At 49.9% G+C, this 21,347-nt stretch overlaps 1 protein-coding gene across 5 annotated transcripts in view; it reads left to right on the forward strand.

Moving 5' to 3' along the window:
* The first annotated feature begins 393 nt into the window (after positions 1–393).
* Positions 394–21,347, forward strand: part of MAPK8IP3 (mitogen-activated protein kinase 8 interacting protein 3) — a 47,327-nt gene continuing 26,373 nt past the window's right edge. For 4 of the 5 annotated variants that reach the window (XM_059898386.1, XM_059898385.1, XM_059898388.1 and 1 more), the window contains exons 1-4: positions 461–860; positions 16,269–16,389; positions 18,569–18,639; positions 18,908–18,999. In XM_059898386.1, the coding sequence (XP_059754369.1) occupies positions 543–860; positions 16,269–16,389; positions 18,569–18,639; positions 18,908–18,999 (602 nt within the window). In that variant the 5' untranslated portion in view covers positions 461–542. Of the gene's footprint in view, positions 861–16,268; positions 16,390–18,568; positions 18,640–18,907; positions 19,000–21,347 lie in introns of all 5 variants that reach the window. The other variant, XM_059898389.1, reaches the window with a different exon arrangement.

Raw genomic sequence — 21,347 nt, forward strand, 5'->3', positions numbered from 1 at the left:
CAGCGTCGCGGTCAACTCCGGAAGGGAGGGAGGGGCGCACAAAGATAACGGCCATTTCTTTGGAGGGAAGGGTGGACACACGGACGCTCGCTTAAGTCTAAACCGTACAAAGTCAGTTGTATATACTTAGGACATACGCTGTCACTTTATAAAAGTCCACGCCTGCGTCGTGGGAGCTGGCAGACAGCTGCTCTGACGAACCTGACCGGAAGCGCTCCCAGCCCCGCTCGGCCGAGCTTCTGACCCGGGGACTGGCTTCCTCCTACGTTAGGGCCCCTGCGACTCCTAGCGGTGCGGCGCCGCGGGGCTCCGGCTGGATGGGCGGGCACCGCCCCCGCTGTCTGGGGGGCGGGACTTCCGGGAGGCGGGACTTCCGACCGCTGAGCGACGGGCGCAGCATCAGCATCAGTATCAGCTGGCGGTGGCTGAGGCGACAGCGGCTGCGGCGCAGGCGACGGGCCGCGGCCTGCGGACTACGGGCAGCCAGAGCGGGCGGGCGCGCCGGCGGACAGCAGGCCGCGCTGGCGGCGGCGGTGGCCGCGATGATGGAGATCCAGATGGACGAGGGCGGCGGCGTGGTCGTGTACCAGGACGACTACTGCTCTGGCTCGGTGATGTCGGAGCGGGTGTCGGGCCTGGCGGGCTCCATCTACCGCGAGTTCGAGCGCCTCATCCACTGCTACGACGAGGAGGTGGTCAAGGAGCTGATGCCACTCGTGGTCAACGTGCTCGAGAATCTGGACTCGGTGCTCAGCGAGAACCAGGAGCATGAGGTGGAGCTGGAGCTGCTGCGCGAGGACAACGAGCAGCTGCTCACCCAGTACGAGCGGGAGAAGGCGCTGCGCAAGCAGGCCGAGGAGGTGCGTGGGCCGGGCGGCGCCGGGGCCCCTCCCGGGGACCCCAGTCCTGCCCCGCCCTTAGCCCCCGCCCTTAGCCCCCGCCCTGCCCGGGCCCCAGGTGTCGCCCCGCCCATCCCACCAACGCCCCCGACGCCGAACCCGGCCCAGGGGCTGATGCCTGGCTCCCCCATCCTCCTGGCCTGCTGCTCCAGCCAGGAACCCTAGACCTGAACCACCTGGCGTCACCGAGGGACCTTGCATCCTAAACTGTCTCAGGCCTCCGTCTCCCCTCCATACCCACTTCTCATTGCAGACGCCAGTTCTTTTTGCTTTTGTGTGTGTTTTTCCGCAAACGTGTCCTAGACCCCAGTCACAACTTCTGGTTGCTGCAATTTTAATTTTAATTTTAAACCCTTCCAGAAAGGGGATTTCTGATCTTCTTATGGTTCTGCAGCCAGAAGAGGTGTTGTCAGATCTTTGCCTTATCCCTAATCCAATGTTTTGACGGTCTGTGACATGGGTGAATTTGGTGATTGAGGTAAACACATTACCAAAGCCTCCGTTAGGCTGCTCCTCTGGCACCAGGTGAAAGACTCCAGGTTTCCGGAGGTGATTTCTTTGCCCTGTGGTTCCCTCCGTTGGGAATATTGTTAGCTTATGTGGAAAATGCTGAGAAATTCCACTGTGGCTTCTGAGGAGTTAAAAGTAGAATTTTGAAGTATTTGATCGTATTCTAGGATACCTCCATAACCTGGAAATCACTTATTTGTGAACCAGTTAGAAGAACCATGCATTGCAGGGAATACCACTTACCTTCATTCATTCACTATGAAATATTTAGCCCTGTTGTCAGACCCAGGTGGATTCAGGGGACCTGGGTTCTCATTCCTGCCTTTCCTTTGTGACCTTGTCTATGTCGCCTGCCCCCTTCTGGATTTTGATTTTCCTTCAGTCATATGAGTCAGTTGCCCTAGATGATCTCTAAGCCCTGACATTCTGTTGTTCCAGGCATTAGGTGATGGGTTTTTGGTTTATGAATGGGAAGTTTCTTATTAAATGAGCTAAATTCCTTTTTAACTAATTTGGGTTAACACATTCTTGATTTTAGTATTGAAATGGAAGATTGTTTCAGTATTTTGGCTTTTTCTTAAGCCAGGGCAGTTTATGTCCTCCTAGTTTGGTTTAAAGTGTGTTTATAAAAATTAAGAGTGCCTTGTATCGTTCCTACTTACGGTGGTTTATGTTGATCTTGGGTTTTTTCATTCATCTGTCAAGAGGCTGTTGCCTATTGATTGGGGTGCCAGGCTCCACCAAAACTAATTTAGGGCTCTCAACTTAAGGGAGATGCAAGAGTTCGTAGGATTTTAGAGTTCAGAGTGGCCATAGGCATTTACTAGGGAAAGAACTGGTCCCAAGAAGGAGTGGGGGTGGACCAAGGTCACGTGCCCTAGAAGAACCAGGCCAAGACGCAGTCTACCCTGACCCCTGGAGTGGGCTCTTCGTTCCATGTCATGCTGCCGTAGGAGGTCAGAGAGCATACCCCCAGAAGACTGGAGCTCTGGGGCTCCCCTCACTGGCCGTGGGGCAGTGGCTGCCTCCCTCATGCTGGGCAGCGCCTCCCACTTCTCTGACTGCTCTCAGCGGCCATTTGATGCCTAACTGAGGTTCTGAGTAGGTTTGTTTCCTTTCATCATGTACCTATGTGGTCAATATAGTGGACGAGAAGGAACTAAAAGGAGAAAGATGGACAACCTTAAGGCTAAGAATCATAACCATCTACCTTAAAAATTTGCTCTGCATGGATGAAGCCCCTGCTCTGCTCTGCATGGTTCAAGTGCAGCCGCAAGCGAGTGTGGTTCTGGCCTCCCACTTACACCCCTGGACTAAGAGCTGGGGGTGCGCATGTGGTATGGAGGAGAGTGCCCTGGAGGCCGAGACCCATCCTTGCCCCAGCTATTAAGAGATGCTGAGCAGAGAGCCACAGAGTGAACAAAACGCTTGGCTGGCCGGCATCGAGGCTGTGATTTGATGCTAATAGTATGCCCTTGGAGAGACCTCATGTGATGTTACAACCAAGAAAAGGGCCAAAATCTGTAACCATTTTGGCATTCTAGCTCATTTACTAAATCCAGTAGACATTCATTTTCAGTTTTGTGGAAAAGACCAGTGTACACTGTGCCCTGGCTTCTTTTTCCACGCAGGGCCTGAGATCCTAGATGTGTGTCTGATAACACGGGAGGCTGAACAGCATGGGCTGCAGGCGTGTGCGTGATGCAGAGTAGCTTCTGCCTCCCCGGCCACTCTGCTCAAGAAGGCTTAGTCAGAGCTGAGTAACCTGAGCCGCCTGCAGCCTTCTGAGCACACAGAATCTGCAGATTTAAAAAGAAAGAGCCTTGAGCAGAGCAAACACCTCTGCCCGCTACTTCTTGCCTGTAATAACCACAGTGAGAGATTGCGAGTCTGTTCTGGTCCCAGGGTGACTCTCTCGATGGGAGTGACGGTAGCTAGAGGTGGTGGGGTCCAGGGAGGGGGGCCAGGCCCCAGAGTTTGCAGATGCTTGAGTGTCAGCCTCGCCTTTGGGAGCTGCACGCCCTGTGACCAGTCTCCCCCTCTCTGGCCCCACTGGCTGCTTCTGTAAAGTGCGTGGGTTGCCAGACGTGGCAAGTTTCTTTCATCTCAAGTGCCAAGTCCCGTGATTGGCTGTTGTTTGCCTGGAGAATTGCAGCAAGGCAGATCTAGCCAAGCCAGGGAAGAGCACCTTGATGGGGCAGCCTCGGGTGGCAAGCGTGGGGCATCTCAGTCTCTGACTGTGCGGGTTTTACGCTTGTCATCGAGACCAGTGAGTCCCGCTCAGACTTGCAGAGCTAAATGGATGGTGCTGGCTTCTAAAACCTCTACAGAGACCTTAAAAATGCTGAAACGGTATCCAATACAAAGTTTTGAAAACCCACTGAGTTCTTTCCCATTAGAAAAGAAGGTTGGAAATGGGCATTTGACCAGGATGGCCGGGAGCGAGTGGGCGCCCCTGGGCAGTGCTGCCCACCATGGCCCCCAGGGAGGAGGGAGCAGAGGGCTCCATTCACTCCAGTCCTGAGCAGCAAAGAGCCTTCCTCGCAGTGATCAAGCACTAGGTTTACAGGAGGAAAAACAGTGTTTGAGAGACAAGGTGCGAGTTTAGTAGCCATCATTCACCTTAAAGTCTTCTTGGCCCTAAGGAAACTGCTAGTAACATCCCCCACTCATCACAAGCAACTCAAGTGGACGTTCTGTCCATGAGACATGGCTGTGGGTATTTGCTGATACCTCAGTGTCTGGTGCTGTGTAAGGAAAGCATCCAACTGGAAAGTTTTACCCAAAACTGTGTTTTTCTAGTTGTACAAAAGTAATGCATTTTGTAGAAGAATATTTGGACAGGATGAAGCTGGAGGGGGCAGAAGCCATCATCCTACTCTACAGAGATGATCATTTGGCATTTTTTTATAAGTGAGTTAATATATTGAATCAGAAGGTTTTCTTCTTGTGTCCCATATTACAAATAGTAAATTCACCCCAGCTTAGACAAGGTATGCAATTTCTTCTTCTGCCGTGTTGTCATATTAAAAGACAGGTTTTTGTTTTGTTTTGTTTTGGGTTTTTTTGGCCATGCCACACTCAGCATGTGCGATCCCAGTTCCCTGACCAGGAATCGAACCCGTGCCCACTGTGGTGGAAGCGTGGAGTCCTAACCACTGGCCCACCAGGGAAGTCCCAGGACAGTTTTTTTCAATTGTTAACTTTTTTTAGATGAAGCCATTAAGATTTGGTGCCCGGAGCTGCCTTTCCTGGTTGCCTCTAAATACTGGTCCATTATAGCTCTCTTACCAGAGTCACCAGAAGTACAACAGACTCTCCCTAAAAAATGGGAACAAATAGGCACAGGAGAGGGCTTGCCTGGTGGCGCAGTGGTTAAGAATCCACCTGCCAATGCAGAGGACACGGGTTCAAGCCCTGGTCCGGGAAGATCCCACATGCCGCGGAGCAGCTAAGCCCGTGAGCCACACTACTGAGCCTGCGCTCTAAAGCCCGCGAGCCACAACTACTGAGCCTGCGTGCCGCAATTACTGAAGCCCGCGCACCTAGAGCCCCTGCTCTGCAACAAGAGAAGCCACCGCCATGAGAAGCCAGCACACTGCACTGAAGAGTAGCCCCCACTCGCCGCAACCAGAGAAAGCCCGCGCTCAGCAACAAAGAACCAATGCAGCCAAAAATAAATACAAATAAAATAAATTCAAAAAACAAATAGGCACAGGAGAGCAGAGAGAGGCGCTTTCCAGCCAGAGAGAACAGAACATGCGGAAGAAGCCCCACCACCCTGCCAGGCTCGCCCAGCGGGAACCCTTGGAACCCTCAAGGCCCTGTGGTGGCCGTTAGGCAGCGGGGCAGGGACTGGGGCAAGTTAGTTCTCCCAAAACTAGAATTTCTAAGTTAAATTTTAAATGTCTTTTTTTTAAGTTTCTGTTTTGGAATAATTTATGGAAAAATATAGAAATAATTTATGGACAATCTCACCCAGATTCCCCAAGGTGAACGTTTTTCCACATTACTCTTCTCTCTCCATCTCCCTCCCTCCCTCCTGCTCCGCTAAGACCTGAGGGCTCCTGCAAGTCCTATGGTGTCCTCAGTTCCCGATCGGCTTCTCACTTTGTGCTTTTTACAACCTTGACGATGTGATATCACAGGCCAGTTATCTTGCAGGATGTCCCTCAGTTTGGCTTTCGTGTGACCTCATGACCAGATGCAGGATGGCAGCTGGGGAGGGGCACTCGTGTGGGGGGCAGGGTCCCTTTTCCCAAGTTCCCGCTTGTTGTGAGAGGGAGGATGACCTGTTAGTGCAGCTGTGGAGACCAGGAGCTCGGTGGTCAGCGGCCAGACGGCTGATGTTCCAGGCTTTTGCTCTGTTGAAAGTCAGGGCCCCAGGGGTCATCCTCACAGCCTCCCATGTCCAGTGACTCACTAAGTCCTGGCCATTCTTTTGGCCTGATTTTTTTTTTTGTACTTTTTGTGCTTCTTTTTTATCTCCTTTGCTACCATCCTAGCTCGAGTCACCACTGTCACACTGGTCCCCCAGGCACTTTCTCCCCCTCCCAACCCTTCTCCTGTGGCATGAACTGGTCCGCAGGCAGGTCCCATCTCCCACTCTCTCTTGTTCGTTAACTCAGTCAACTAAGCATCGTGAGGGCCAGGCTTGCTGCTGGGGATGGGTCCGTGCTACCCTGAGGCAGGTGCTCGGATGGGGAGGTCCTGCCACACTGTCAGATGGTGAGAAAATGGCAACGTGGGATGGAGAGCGAAGGGTATGGATGGGGAAAGAGGAAGGGACGCTCCCAGGAGGGGACTGCCTTCTCCCGGGGTCCCCAGCACCTGCCCCCCGCGTGCCCTGTCCCCTGCCCTTCCACTTCCTTCTGCCCCCTCTGCATTTGCTTCTGCTGCGCACACCTGACTCCCTCGCGTCTAGCACCGTGACATGCAGATGCGGGTGCTCGAGTGAGTCCCTGTCACCCCAGAGTCCCCACGTGGGGGCTCTTTCCTGGTTAGCCAAGGGGCAGTGCCCTTCTGGTTCTTCCATCCCCAAGGCTGGTTGTTTTTTGTTTTTTGGGTTTTTTTTAACAATCATTTTTTTTTAAGTTTTTTTTTTAATTTATTTTATTTTATTTATGGCTGTGTTGGGTCTTTGTTTCTGTGCGAGGGCTTTCTCTAGTTGTGGCAAGTGGGGGCCACTCTTCATTGCGGTGCGCGGGCCTCTCACTATCGCGGCCTCTCTTCTTGTGGAGCACAGGCTCCAGACGCACAGGCTCAGTAATTGTGGCTCACGGGCCCAGTTGCTCCGCGGCATGTGGGATCTTCCCAGACCAGGGCTCGAACCCGTGTCCCCTGCATTGGCAGGCAGATTCTCAACCACTGTGCCACCAGGGAAGACCCCCAAGGCTGGTTCTTTTCTTTCTGACACACGTCCCACAGAGATGCCAGCTGCCTGTGCGTGTGCAGGTGAGGAAGGAGGGCAGCCTTTCTCTGCTTCCGCGTGCTGCACCGAGCTGTTGGTTCCTGGAGGGCAAGGCCTCTTTCTGTGGTTTTCAGCCATCCATCTGTCCAACACAGCTCTGTGTGAGGATGGAAATTTCTGTTCTGCTGTGTGTCCACACAGGGCCACCGACACTTCACATGTGCCTCATGCAGTTGAGGATGAGTTTTTATTTTTATGTCATTTAAATTAGTTTAAGTTTATTTTTTAAAACTATTTATTTATTTATTTATTTATTTTTGGCTAGGTTGGGTCTTCGTTGCTGTGCGTGGGCCTTCTCTAGTTGTGGCAAGCAGGGGCTACTCCTCGTTGCGGTGCGGAGGCTTCTCATTGCGGTGGCTTTTCGTGTTGTGGAGCATGGGCTCTAGGCACATGGGCTTCAGTAGTTGTGGCGCATGAGCTCAGTAGTTGTGGCTCCCGGGCTCTAGAGCGCAGGCTCAGTAGTTGCGGTACACGGGCTCCATTGCTCCGCGGTGTGTGGGATCTTCCCAGACCAGGGCTTGAATCCGTGTCCCCTGCATTGGCAGGCGGATTCCCAACCACTGAACCACCAGGGAATTCCCTATATTAAGTTTAAATACCCACGTGTGGCTGTGGCTAAGGTACTGGGCAGTATAGCCGTGGACGGTCTAGCTCAATCACTGTTCTGTAAGGACAGGCAGTAAATGTTTCTGTGACCTGTTTCATAGTGTCAGGCAAGAAAGGAAGATGCTTAAAAGGTGGGGTGTTTTTCTTCAGTGAACATGTTCTAGAAAGAGGGGAGACCCCAAAGTGTAGCGGGTTTTGAAACAGGAGAATAGAAGAAAATATTGTGAGATGAGGAAAAAGAAAAAAAGCATTGCAGCTATTTAGGAAACAACAGAGAGGTGATGAAATTCTTGAAAGGCTGAGAAGAGGTCTGGAGGGAAATCCCAGCACCTAGAAAGCAGCTAGTGCTTACAGCGCACCATGAAATCTTCGACCATGGGCTTCAGTTCTGTTCCGTTCTTTCTTTGTAACAACTTTGTTGAGGTCAGTGCACTAAGCTGTACATATTTGAAGTGTGCAATTTGGTGAGTTTTAACACGTCTACACCCAAAAACCATCCCCACAATCAAGATAATGATGATCTCCATCATCCCCAAAGTTTCCTTGTGGCCCTCAATACTCTCTCCCCACTTCCCCCATCCCTAGGTAACCACGGTCTGCTTTCTGTCACTGTAGATTGATTTGCATTTTCTAGAACCTTATATAAACTGAATCCTGCAGTGTACACTCTTTTTTTGACTGGCTCCTCTCACACGGCATAATGATTTGAGATTCACCCAGGTTGTTGCCGTTCTTTCATTCATCCGTTCATTGCTAGTGTAGCCTGCTGTGTGGGTGTCCATCCATCTCCTCTGGTGGAACAGGAGCTCCCGGTCCACACCTGCGCCCTGTTTCTCGGGGACTTGGGAGGCTCCGGTGCAGCCTGTCCTGCATGCAGCTGCACACAGGGAGCCCTGCTGGAAGATGGGCAGGGAAACCAAGCGGTTAGAATCAGTCGGTGGCCGGCTAGTGCGTCCTAAGAAAGCATCCCTGTCACCAGGGTGGGAAAGGCTCGACCCGAGGAAAGGAAATATTCACAGACACTTAGAGCCCGCGGAATCATAAGTCAGTTACCTTCTTTTGAGCACCTCTCATGGGCAAGAGATTTGGAGAATGCCAAGATCAGTGGAGCGGACCTCCATTGGCGGGGTTTGTGAGACAAGGGTCAGGGCATTTGGATTCTGATTATCTACAGTGGTGGGTTCAAGGTGATGCCTTTTGTTCAAGTTCTCTGGGTGCCCTTCCTTCCACTCAACTTCAGCTTGTGCTCCTGCTCCCTGACCTTCCCACACCGGCCTCTTACCACTTCCTTCTCCCAGTGAATCAGACCCACATCCAGGCAGGATCCCATGGGTTCTGCCCAGGCTTGTGGCCTCGGGTCTTCAGTGTACGCTTCTGGACAGCGAGACCCTGTGTCCACCAAAGGGCAACCATGGGTGTCCTCAGGTCTCTCCTGTTAAATGGAGCGAGAGGGATGTAGAAGCCAAGTGGATTAGGAAGTTGAAGAAATCAGGGTAAACTGCTAAGAATGCTTCAGAGATGGACTTCCCTGGTGGCGTAGTGGTTAAGAATCTGCCTGCCAATGCAGGGGACATGGGTTCGAGCCCTGGTCCAGGAAGATCCCACATGCTGTGGAGCAACTAAGCCCGTGTGCCACAGTTACTGAGCCTGAGCTCTAGAGCCCGCAAGCCACAACTACTGAGCTTGCGTGCCACAACTACTGAAGCCCTTGTGCCTAGAGCCCGTGCCCCACAATAAGAGAAGCCACCACAATGAGACGCCCACGCACTGCAATGAAGAGTAGCCCCCGCTCACCACAACTAGAGAAAGCCCGTGTGCAGCAACGAAGACCCAATGCAACCAAAAATAAATAAATAAATAAATTAAAAAAAAAAAAAAAAGAATGCTTCAAAGAACACAGTCTACTTGAGAATAAGTTCTCCCAGGGAAATTTCTCCCAGGATGGGGCATTTACAGTTTTTGTCTTATCTTCCTTTTTCTTATTTCTCCCCAGAACCAATCATGTCGCATATCATAACTAATATAATAAATTTAATGTATATTTTAAGATACAAAGTATATATTAGTATTTAACATTAAATACTTAAATAAATGTGTAATATATTAAAATATGTATTTTTTACAGACATCTTTCCTATCTTACCAATTCTTTTTTTTTAATATTTATTTTTTTTTATTTACTTGGTTGCGCCAGGTCTTAGTTGTGGCAGGTGGACTCCTTAGTTGCAGCTCACAGGCTCCTTACTTGTGGCATGCGAACTCTTAGTTGAGGCCTGCGTGTGGGATCTGGTTCCCTGACCAGGGATCGAACCCAGGCCCCCTGCATTCGGAGCACGGAGTCTTAACCACTGAGCCACCAGGGAAGTCCCTGTCTTACCAATTCTTGAAAATCAGTGTGAGTTAAACCAATGCCATTTGTTGGGATTCATCTCAGGCAGATGCTGAACCAGTGGTTCCTTTAACCTAAATGAGGAATCTATGCTTTTTTAAAAATGAATCCAACCTTGTTCTTGGGTTCCTGCACAGTGGCCTGATCTCAGACGTGTGTCTAAAACTTGAAAGCAGAAATGCCCTTCCCTCCCTCTCTGTCCACCTGCCCACACTGCATTTTAGATGTAAATGGTAACAGTCATGGAATATGGGGAAAAAAACCTCTGAGGTTTGAGGTCTCATGAGTTCAGCACCCCTGTGAACACCCAGTAAATATTTGATCATGATGGGAGTGACCGACAGGAGCAGGGAATTAGCCATCCGTAGAGGGCATCTCCCCTGGGCACAGAGCCTGTGCCCAGCACCCCAGTGCACCACTCTGCCTAAGGTAAAAGACCCAAAGAGAGCGTTTTTCTTTTGGACATTTCACTCTACCCCCTCACCCCCAGGAAGGAATTACATGCAAAAGAACAAAATCTTTGATTCCTGTTTTATTTCTAACAATTCAACCAGAATTGAATTATTTCCTATGTGTGACCCTGGCCTAAATGACATATAAGAGGGAAGGATTGGATTTCATGTCTTAATTTACTTTGCCTTTAATTAAAATAGCCTTCAATTATGAAAGTTACCAGAATTCTAATGATTATGTTATAAAAGAGTATTTACCTAGTAATTTCTCTTGCATTCTGGGATTAGGAATGCTGGCTTCTGTTGTCTTAATTTTATATTTGACAGGAAAAGTCAGTTTATTTCTTTTTTTAAAAATGAATTTATTATTTATTTATTTTTGGCTGCATTGGGTATTCGTTGCTGTGCGCAGGCTTTCTCCAGTTGCAGCGAGCAGGGGCTACTCTTCATTGCAGTGCGCGGACTTATTGCGGTGGCTTCTCTTGTTGCAGAGCACGGGCTCTAGGCACACGGGCTCAGTAGTTGTGGCTCGCAGGCTCTAGAGTGCAGGCTCAGTAGTGTGGCGCATGGGCTTAGATGCTCCGCGGCATGTGGGATCTTCACGGACCAGGGCTCGAACCTGTGTCCCCTGCATTGGCAGGCGGATTCCTAACCACTGCGCCACCAGGGAAGTCCTGAAAAAGTCAGTTTATTTCTTAAGTTTGGTTTTATGCATGAGTTAGACAGAATGATCTCATTCCATGGGATATTGAGAAAAGCTTCCTCTGGTTCCTGGATTTTTGGAAGTTCCCACACTCTCAGGTTACTTCAGTATGTACCTTGAAATTCACCAAAAGGCAAATTCTGAAAACCAAAGTTGAATTTAATTTTAAAACAGAGCAATTTGTTAGTGAGAGGGAGAGGTAGAAGTATATCTTAAAAACAAAATCTAAAAAGGAAATCATGTAGTAGATTGGTATTTAGCAGTAAGAATCAGGTATTTCCTAGCTCAGTGTTCATGTTAAGACACCCTGGTACCTTTTCCTCAATTGTTAGTTGCTCCTCATTGCTCTTCGGGAGGCTCAAAAGATTTGTTGTGAGGTGGCCTTAAACCTCTGTGTGTTATCAGGTGCTAAGTGACATTTTGACTAGACTCGGTTAGACAGATGACAATTCCAGACAAACTCAAATCTGTAGTGCATGTAATTGGCGTGTGTACAAGTTTTTCACTTTGGCATGTCTCAGACGGTAGATTCCTTCTGTTTCACAATCCAGCACCAGGCAGACCCACTCGACCCAAATACTGTTAAAATTTTTATTCTTCTCATTTCCATTCATATTGGATAAATTGAATTGGACAAATTCAGTAAAAATTGAAAAATGTTTAGCTTTCTTATGGATGACTTCCTTATAGAGATAACTTACCCTGGCCCCCACCACTGAAAATTCTTGATTCTCTTAAATCTAAAGTAAATGATCTGTAAATAAAAATATTTTCTGCTTCCTTGAAAACATCTATTGAATGTTTTGTGACTCTAACCCAGTTACTAGAGTTCCCTCCTGACACCTCCCCCGCCACAGCTGCCCCCCTCGTTTTGGAGGAGAACTTGGATTTTCCTCACTTATTCATTTAACCACCAACCACGAAGCCCCTGCTTTAGTCCATCAACTACTCCTTACTTGTCCAGGTGATTCTTACTTCATCCCAAGTCTAGCCCCAAGCATTTCCTCATAAAAAGCAATGATTAAATATCTGTTTAGTCTTGGCCAGACACTGGTCCTTCACGTTATTTATCCCTCATAATATTTGATGAAGGTGTCATTGCATCTTCCATTTCAGTTAAACAGTTAGCTTGCGTTTTCGTTAACTAAAATTACTGTAATAACGTTGAAAGAGTTTTTTCAGGAGGGGAAGAAAGAGGATGCCTTTTAAGCTGTAGAACAGCATATTGTGTTTGTGATATTTTCGTGGACTTGGAGCCCCTGAGATGCCCCCTAGTCAGCTCTGTCTGGTTCGATGCTGTCCCTCAAGGTAGCGGGGAAGAGCGGTTCTTCGCCAAATGCCAAGTGCGGTGGTCGCCAACCTGCAGAGCCTGCAGTGTCCCGGTGTCCCGGTGTTTGGTCCAGCCCAGCAGGGAAGCTGAGGGCTGGCCCTTTAGTATGCTGGTGGTCCCTTGTGGGTTCCTTGGGGCTTTTTGTTCATCTGGGGAGTTGCTGCCACGTGATTGTGATCGTGATCACTCACACCCCTTGTCTGCGGGTGGTTACTGATGACTGACCATTCCCATCACAGGACTGTCCCTTGGCTCCAGGATTCCTTGTGGCCTGGGAACCACAAATGTCCTGTGCGTTCATGTCTCCCTGCCACTTGGGGTGCCCTCTGCCTTTGGCCTTGAGGACATACATGTACACAGCTTACCTAGATGTTTTCTCTCTCAGTTAATGTCTCCGTATTTCCTAGGGCTGAAAGGCCTTAAAATATCATAACATCAGAGGATTTCTGCATGTCACCTGGTTCGGGGCCAACTTCATCGGGGATCTCAAAGCGTATCGGTTGTTTTATGGCATGACAAAGCTTTTTGGGACTGTCATCTACATTGGATTTTAATGATCACCTATCAGGATAGATTTAGGAACCTCTGTCTGACCTTCCTAAGAATCTGGAGGAATTCCCTGGTGGTCCAGTGGTTAAGACTCTACACTTCCACTGCAGGGGGCATGGGTTTGATCCCTGGTCAGGGAACTAAGATCCCACCTGCTGCGTGGTGCAGCCAATCATCTTTCGTCTAGAAATCTTTTTAGCTGACTCTCAGCTATGAAATGCAGGTAATATGATGAAATACAGATGGGAATTCTAGAGAAATGATGTTAGCACCACAGAACGCTTTTCTTTGTGTAAAACTTTGGTGCTCCAGCTTGGAGGTAGGACAGGGCTCAGTTTACAGAAAGGGAGCATTTTCCATCCTCCAGCCCCAGTCGCCCCATCATTCAGCTCTTCACTGGCTCAAGATGAGCTTTCCATTCAGCCCAAGTCCAGCCCTGAGCATTTTGTCATGAAAAACAGGGACCCCTTCCTGAGGACCAGAGAACTGATGCTTTCTGACAGGCAAAACGTTGATTCAAAAAATAATATATAAGTGATTCAGGATGATTCTCAACTTAATCTAGAACAATTCACAAGTGGGAGTAACCAAGAAAATATTGAAAAGGAAGAGTTAAGAGGGTAAGTGTATATCAGCTATTAAAAGATGCTATTACGCTACAAGTTTAAAAAAACCTTTGGTTACTGGCTCAGAAACAGACTGAAATATGTCTTAGAAGTTAGCATATCATAAAGGTAGCATTCAGAGCAATGAAGAAAGGGTAAATTATTAAGTAAATGGTGTAGAAGTAAGTAAACTTCTGTACTGTACACACACAGACTACATCCTGGGAAAAGTACTTGCAGTGTAGAAGACAAATTCTTGAATGGTTCTAATAAGTCCTTACAAATTGTTAAGAAAAATAAGAACCTGTAGTAGAAAATTGGACAAAGGACGTAATGAGCTGTTAGAAGTAGTGTATATGACTAATGGATTTATTCAGTCTCACTAGTAATCCAGGAGCTGAAAATTAAGACAATTATGCTCTGCCGTTTTCCCACCTGTCGGGTTGGCAGCGCGGAGGCCATGGGGGCTCTGGGAAGGGCACCACCCGACCTGGGGGGTTGGGGTTCCCATCTGGCCTTGGGGAGCAGGATGCCACGGGGCAGATACACAAGTAGTAACAATAATAACGGACGTTTTAAAGCAGCCTGAAAGTCCAACAGGAGGCGATCAGTTGAGTAAACTATGCTCTGCAGACATACACCAACAGGGGAACACACACCTGTTAAAAGTAGGAGTGGCAGAGCACAGTTCTTAGTGTGGAGAGACATTTCCAGTGTAAATGAGTGAATAAGTCAGGTCAAGATACCGTGTACAAAATGATGGCACATCTGCTCCACACACTCACACACATGTCTGGAAGAATGTCACCCAGTTTTAACTGAGCCTCTCTGGTTGGTAGAATTATGGTTTTGTTGTTGTTGTTGTTTCTTAACCATTGATAGCATGGCAGAATTATGGATTTTTAAAAGTATTATTTTCACTTAACACTCTCATCTGATTTTTCTACAAAAGAATATGTTTATATCATTCTTTTAATTTTTTTTAAGTAATAGGAATTAAAATTACCCAAGTTAAATAATTTCTTTACCAACCAATTAATAGCATTTGTTTATTCTTCATATGCTGGTCATGGCCACAGTCATTCAAAACCGCTTACTTTAAATTTTTGTGCCGCTACACCATTTGTGTGCATTTTCCTGGCAATGGGGCGGGTGTTCTTCATTTTACTTAAGTTGTAAGTGATGTCATCAATACAGATTTTCTTTCTGACGCACCCCCGCCCGCCCCCGTCCCGGGTGTTTTTGCCCTCTGTCACTGCACTGGGTGAGTCATCCTTTGGGCAGGAGCCCCAGTGCTTTTCAGCACAAAGACCTCTGAGAAGCTGCTGTAGGAAGAAGCGTCTCTGGGGCCCAGAGTCGGGGTGGGGGACTGGGTGCAGTTTTTACGGGAAATACAGCTATGGCCACCACGAACTCATTGACTGTCCCAGACACCCGAAACCTGGAATCAACAGCCCATTTTATATTCCCATCTTCTGAGACACTCTTTGTGTCTTAAGAACCCAGCTGACATTTATGCTTCCTACAAATGAAATTTCTTACTAATATTTCCGTTTCGTACGCTGTAAAATCAAGGTGTTAACAGTTCCCATCAGGGCTGTTGCAGGGCTGTGGCCTTCAGGCCATCACCTAGCGGAGGGAGGTGGGGGGGTTTGCTGCCCAGTGCCTATCCCCTTGGACCAGACCCTGTCTTTACCCTGGGCTGTCAGTGTTAACCTAGGTCTCCTCCTAAGAACATTTAGGATTTTCTTTTGTTTTACAAAGTGCTTTCTTTTCACTTGATTCGATAGTAATTTTGCTCAGAAACTTGCCATGTAAAGTGCAGATTCCAAATCTAGGCCAACAACCCCCCATCTTGTTTTTAAAAGAATCAGAGCAGTACTATGCATTGCCGGTTATTCCACGAAGGATGGCTTCCTGAACTGAGCAGTGACTGAGATACAGGTTAAGAGGAAAGTACACCTGGCCTCTTTATTTATTTTTATTTTTGAAAATTAGAGACTTTTTTCTTTCTTTTTTTTTTTTTAAATTTATTTTTGGCTGCGTTGGGGTCTTTGTTGTTGCGCGCGGGCTTTCTCTAGTTGCAGCGAGCGAGGGCTACTCTTCGTTGCAGTGTGCGGGCTTCTCATTGCGGTGGCTTCTCTTGTTGTGGAGCACGGGCTCTAGGCACGCGGGCTTCAGTACTTGTGGCACGCAGGCTCAGTGGTTGTGGCTCGCGGGCTCTAGAGCGCAGGCTCAGTAGTTGTAGTGCACGGGCTTAGTTGCTCTGCGGCATGTGGGATCTTCCCAGACCAGGGATCAAACCCATGTCCCCCTGCATTGGCAGGCAGATTCTTAACCACTGCGCCACCAGGGAAGTCCACACCTGGCCTCTTTTAGATGTTCAGTGTTGAGAGGAATAATATTACTCCATTGCCTAAGGACCAGCTACATAATTTGTGGGGCTCAGTGCAAAACTGGAAATGGGGGCCCCTTGTTCAAAAACTATTAAGAATTTCAAGATTAAAGACAGCGTGTGTGGGCTTTTCCGACTTCAGGGCCCCAGGTGACTGCCGGATAGCTGGTTAGAAGGCTGTGGTATCCACTGTTGGGAAGCTCTCCGCAGGGCTGTGGCGGGTGGTGGACGGGAAGGGAAGCCGGCTCTGGGGTTCAGAAACCACATTCTGGGCCTGAGCGCGGGCCCTTCTGAGGGGCTGCTGTCATCTGGCCATCCCACATTCATGACGCCTGCTGTTTTTCTTCCTTGCATGTATAGAAATTTATTGAGTTTGAAGATGCCTTGGAACAAGAGAAGAAAGAGCTACAAACCCAGGTGGAACACTACGACTTTCAGACCCGCCAGCTGGAACTGAAGGCCAAAAACTATGCAGATCAGAGTAAGTCTCTAGCCCGGAGAGATAAAATTGCATTTTGAATGCATTTGTTGTTCTCAGACCCACCCAGCTGGGAGGGATGTTGAGAGACTTTGATAAAAAGAGAGTGAGAAAACCCAGTGAGAGCCTTATCTTATTTTCATTGTGATTCCCTCAATAATTTGTTTTCTGTCTTTACACCGCTCTGTATTTCTGTAAATGGCCTCAAATCCTTTGTGGAAATAAATAAAATTTATAAATAAGGCCCCTCTGATGACGGAGCACTTTTGCTTAATGTTGCAGTCTGACCCAAAATTCACAAATCTGTGAACTTTGTGTGGCCCTTTAGGACAGAGCTCCTGGCTGCCGTCTGGGGCTCCTGCCTGTGTGCTGTTTGAGGAGTGGGTGCTCTTTTGTGACCTGAAAGTTGGGCCCAACAATGGTGCCCCTGTAATGACAGTTCCTAGGGGGCACTCATGGCCAACCGGGGTGCCTACGGGAACACCCTGTCCCTTACAAGGAGAGGCGAGGAAAGGGTTTTGTGTTTTTTTTTTTAATAAGAACTATTATTTTACCTTTAGAAGTCTTTGTTTAAACTATACTCTCAAAGTTATAACGACCCTGTAATTTCAGTTTTCTGTGATTAGTGGTTTTGATGGTTGAGACCTAGTTTGCTGCTTTACCTCATTACCTTGGATAACAGGTGCCTTCGTTCCTCTGAAAAAGTTAAGATCATATCAAAAAAAAAAAGAAAGAAAGAAAGAAGGACTTCCCTGGTGGTGCAGTGGTTACGAATCCGCCTGCCAATTCAGGTGACACGGGTTCGAGCCCTGGTCTGGGGAGATCCCACATGCCGCGGAGCAACTAAGCCCGTGCACCACAACTACTGAGCCTGTGCTCTAGAGCCCACGAGCCACAATTACTGAGCCTGCGTGCCACAACTACTGAAGCCCGCGCACCTAGAGCCCATGCTCCCAACAAGAGAAGCCACCACAATGAGAAGCATGCGCACCACAACGAAGAGTAGCCCCCACTCGCTGCAACTAGAGAAAGCCTACTTGCAGCAACAAAGACCCAACGCAGCCAAAAATAAAATAAATTAGATAAAATAAATTTTAAAAAAATGGTTTGATGGTTGGGTCTATCCGTATCCCAAACCAAGACTGGAAGCCCATTTTGCTAAAGCCAATACCCCCCCGGGTGTTGTAGGTGAGCACAGCTAGTGGCAACACACACACACACAAACACGCTAGTTTTTGTGGAGCAGAGGCGAACCGAAAGGCCCATTTTAGTTTTGCATAGATCCACCCTTTCTATGACTACACAGAATCCTTAATATTCCCTTTGCTTAGAATAATTTTCATGTGAAACCTTTTCATCTTTTCTTAGAAGGAAAACATATAAATTCCAAGGTACAGTCTGAAGTTTTCCATTTGGTCAGCATCAGGGGCAAGGACCAAGGAGAGGGGAGAACAAGGCTGCCGCGCGTCCTGTCTCGCTCTGTGCAGAGTTCAACAGAACTGAGGTTGGAACAAAGGGCCACAGACGCAAGGTGTCTGAGGCCCGCGGCATGCTGGCTCTGTGGCTTGGCTGTCCAGTTAGCCTGTGGCACTCAGGTGTTTCCCTGTGCCTCTTGGTCAGCGCACACGTGGGGACCATCCTGGGTGTCACAGAGGTGACACAGCTGCCAGCCCAGAGGTGGCACGATCGTGACTTGGTCTTTCCAGCCCCTGGTCCGTGTGAGGGACACCTGTGTGTTTCATCCTGTGTTCAGATATTCTTCTCTTTAGTGTGTCTCAGAGGCTGCTTACTTCCAAATTCTGCCTCTGTCCACAAGCCACCTGCTCGTTCCTTGTCTACGTGTGACACAACGTGACACATCCTGTGAGTTTTGCCTGCACCTCCGAAGCTACCAGCTGACTTAAGACATAGAGAGTAAGGCTTGTGTGAGTTTCACCCAGCTCTTCCTCTCTCTAGAAGGATTGAATAGCCTCAGATAACCGCACACACGGTGATGCACCCAGACCCGGGCCCATCAGAACCGCCTGCTAGGGTCCCCAGGGCATTCTGTGCTGATGAGGCCACCTCTGAGCTCAGGGCCCAGGCATGGGTTTGTCTCTGCCCCCCAGCAGTCAAGCCCAGAGAAGTACGTGCCCTGGAGAAGCGGGTTGTGCAGTTGACAAACATTGGTTGTGTTTTCTAGTTTCCCGGCTGGAGGAGCGGGAGTCGGAGATGAAGAAGGAGTACAATGCCCTGCACCAGCGGCACACGGAGGTGGGTGTCCCTGCCACGGGGCCAGGGCCATGAGGAAGTGGTAAAGCCCCACGTGGGGTTGGCTGCCGACCTTGGCCGCCTTTTCATTCCCTGGGGTTCACCTGCTGAACCTGAAAGCCCTGGGCCTCATGTGGCCAGACTCCCTTCCCTGAACTCTGCCTTCATCTCTGTCCGAGCCCAGTGGGGGTGAAAGCGGCACAGGCTGGAGGGGGCGGGCGGGTGGACCTCGTGGGCAGGGAGCGCTCACTCGGATGTGTCCTCTTCACAGATGATCCAGACCTACGTGGAGCACATCGAGAGGTCCAAGATGCAGCAGGTCGGGGGGAACAGCCAGACCGAGAGCACCCTGCCGGGGAGGAGGTAGGGCGGGAAGCCGGGCGCCAGAGCTTGGTGCCCTCCCCCAAGAAGAGCCGTGGCCCCCCCCGACTCAGGGAGAGGGGTGTCTGGTTGGAGTGTGCGGCTTGAGCCGGGGTGTGTGCTGAGGACGGCACCAAGCAGGTGAGGGGCTGGGGTGGATCTGCTGCGGGCCCGCAGGCCGTCACGGAGACCCAGGGAAAACCACGTAGTCCATCCTAATACCTGCAAATTCCGTGTTTCTGAATTCGCCTACTCTGTAAAATTTATTTGTAGCCTCAAAATCACCACTCACGGCACTTTCGCAGTCATCTGCAGATGTGCTCAGAGTGGTGAAAAATTTGAGTCACCCAGTGCACAGGGTGCCAGCTGAGGTGGTGCCAGGCGACGCTCCACCTCCTGCAGAGATGCCCAGGGATGGGGACGGTGGGTGGCGCAGTGTCCTGCAAGACGCTGGGGTCCAGGGGCCAGTCAGTGGGGACTGGATGGAGCCCAGCTCTGGCCCCTGTCCTCTAAGATATGTTAAATACTTCTGGCACCTCGTTTTCTGTTTTGTAAAATAAAGGAAACAGTGTACCAGGATGAGTGAGGAATGAAGATTCTAATCTGTGTGAGATGCGTACCTACCTATGTACGTGTTTCTTCTACAAGCAAACGCAGTGTTTGCAGTGACTTTGTAGAATACAACAGCTCGAATTGCGAGAGTCGACTCTAGGTGGTGGGGGAGGCCCGCACACCTCGGTGACCAGCAGACGCAGCCACGCCCTGCCATGCTGGTTTTATTCGGGGAGCAGAGAGAAGCCTGCAGAGGCCAGGTTCCTGCTCCATCTTCAGTCAGGATAAAACTGCACCTCGGTACCCCAGGAGCAGATTGTCAGAGATCTTCTCCAGGGTGTTGCCATGGGAGGCCATGGTTCCATCAGGCTGGAGGAGGGAGGAGGCGCCTGAGGCTGGAACCCCAGGCCCAACGGATAGAGCTTGCTGTTCGTGCCTCTGCAGCTGTGGCCTCTTGTTCCTGCAGCGAACACCGGAAGCCCCAGTTCTGGTCACTAAAAGGCTCTGTTTTCTCTGCACTTGTCTCCTTGGTGGGTGATGTCTGCAAACAAGGAGATTCAGGCCCTTCCATGCTGGGCATCGTCAGCTACTCACTGGGCCATGGTGGGCGAAGCTGTTGAGTCTTCCGATTTGAAAACGGAAAGTGTAATATGTCAGCGGAGGCCTAGCCGGGCCTAGGAAGGGCGGTCATCCAGGGGACCACTGGCATGTTTTTAGACAGTCTCGCCGCTTCTCGTGGGGAGTAGGGGATACAGCCGTTGTGGATGCTTTCTTTCTGTAAATGTGTGCGCCCCAGGAAAGGGTATCAGGGGGTCATTAGCTGACCCTTCCGGCTCTCTGAGAATTAAGTGAGGGAATGTGTATCAAAGAGTGTGTTAAACTACAAAACCCTCTGCAGATACTGTTTCTGGGCCAGTTTTATCTGAAGGTAGGAAATACCCATCTCCAAGCCACCGTTTCCTGACACACTGTGAAAGCCTCACTCCTGGCCCTCAGAAGTCACTGAGGGAATTTCCAAGGAACTGCACCAAATGCCAACCTGGAATTGGGAGCTCCTCGTGTTGTTTTGGGGCTGCAGAGGCTGGCTGTTCGGGCATTACCTAGAGTTTGGGCTCTGGCCCAGATTCCTGCCCAGCCTTGTGTCCCCATCTGATCCTCCTCAGGGTGTCCCCGAGGCCAGGGTGCACTTGGCTGTGTGTCCATCCTCTCCAGGCCCTGGGCACTCTCTGCTAAGACCCCTTCCTGAGCTCCATGGGGGTAGAGATGCCTGCCTGCAGGGAGGAGGAGCCTGGGGCTGTCAGCTGCGACCCTCCTGTGCCTTGGCAGTGAAGAGGTGCCTTCCTGTGTGTGTATGTGTGTGTTGCGGGGCGGTGGCCAGAGCAGCGCTTGTTTGGGAAGCAGAGAGGCAGGGCTGCGTTTGGGCTGCCTCCATCGCTCTGCCAGCTGGCTGGCGACATTTAACCTCACTGTGGCGCACGGAATCGCTTGCCCCATGCTTGCTGCCACAGCGTATGAGACTCTGGGCTCCTGCTGGCCCTGCAGCCGCCCCTGCCCCACTAGCCTGGACACTGGGCTGTGATGGAGATGTTCCCAGGGCCCACCATGCATGTCTGACTGCCCCGGGCCCACTTCCAGACGAATGGATGTAGATGGCAGCTACACCTCCCACGTCCAGAGGGCACGCTGGTGGAAGGAGAGAAAGCACAGGCTTTCTCCCACTGCACTGGGCGTTGGCCTCTTTAGGGCTCAGAGAGTGCAGACATCCCAGTGTGGCCTGTGCTGCTGCAGCAGATGAAGGG

The sequence above is a fragment of the Balaenoptera ricei genome, chromosome 15 (assembly GCF_028023285.1).
Source record: "Balaenoptera ricei isolate mBalRic1 chromosome 15, mBalRic1.hap2, whole genome shotgun sequence".
In the NCBI taxonomy this organism is placed as follows: domain Eukaryota; kingdom Metazoa; phylum Chordata; class Mammalia; order Artiodactyla; family Balaenopteridae; genus Balaenoptera; species Balaenoptera ricei.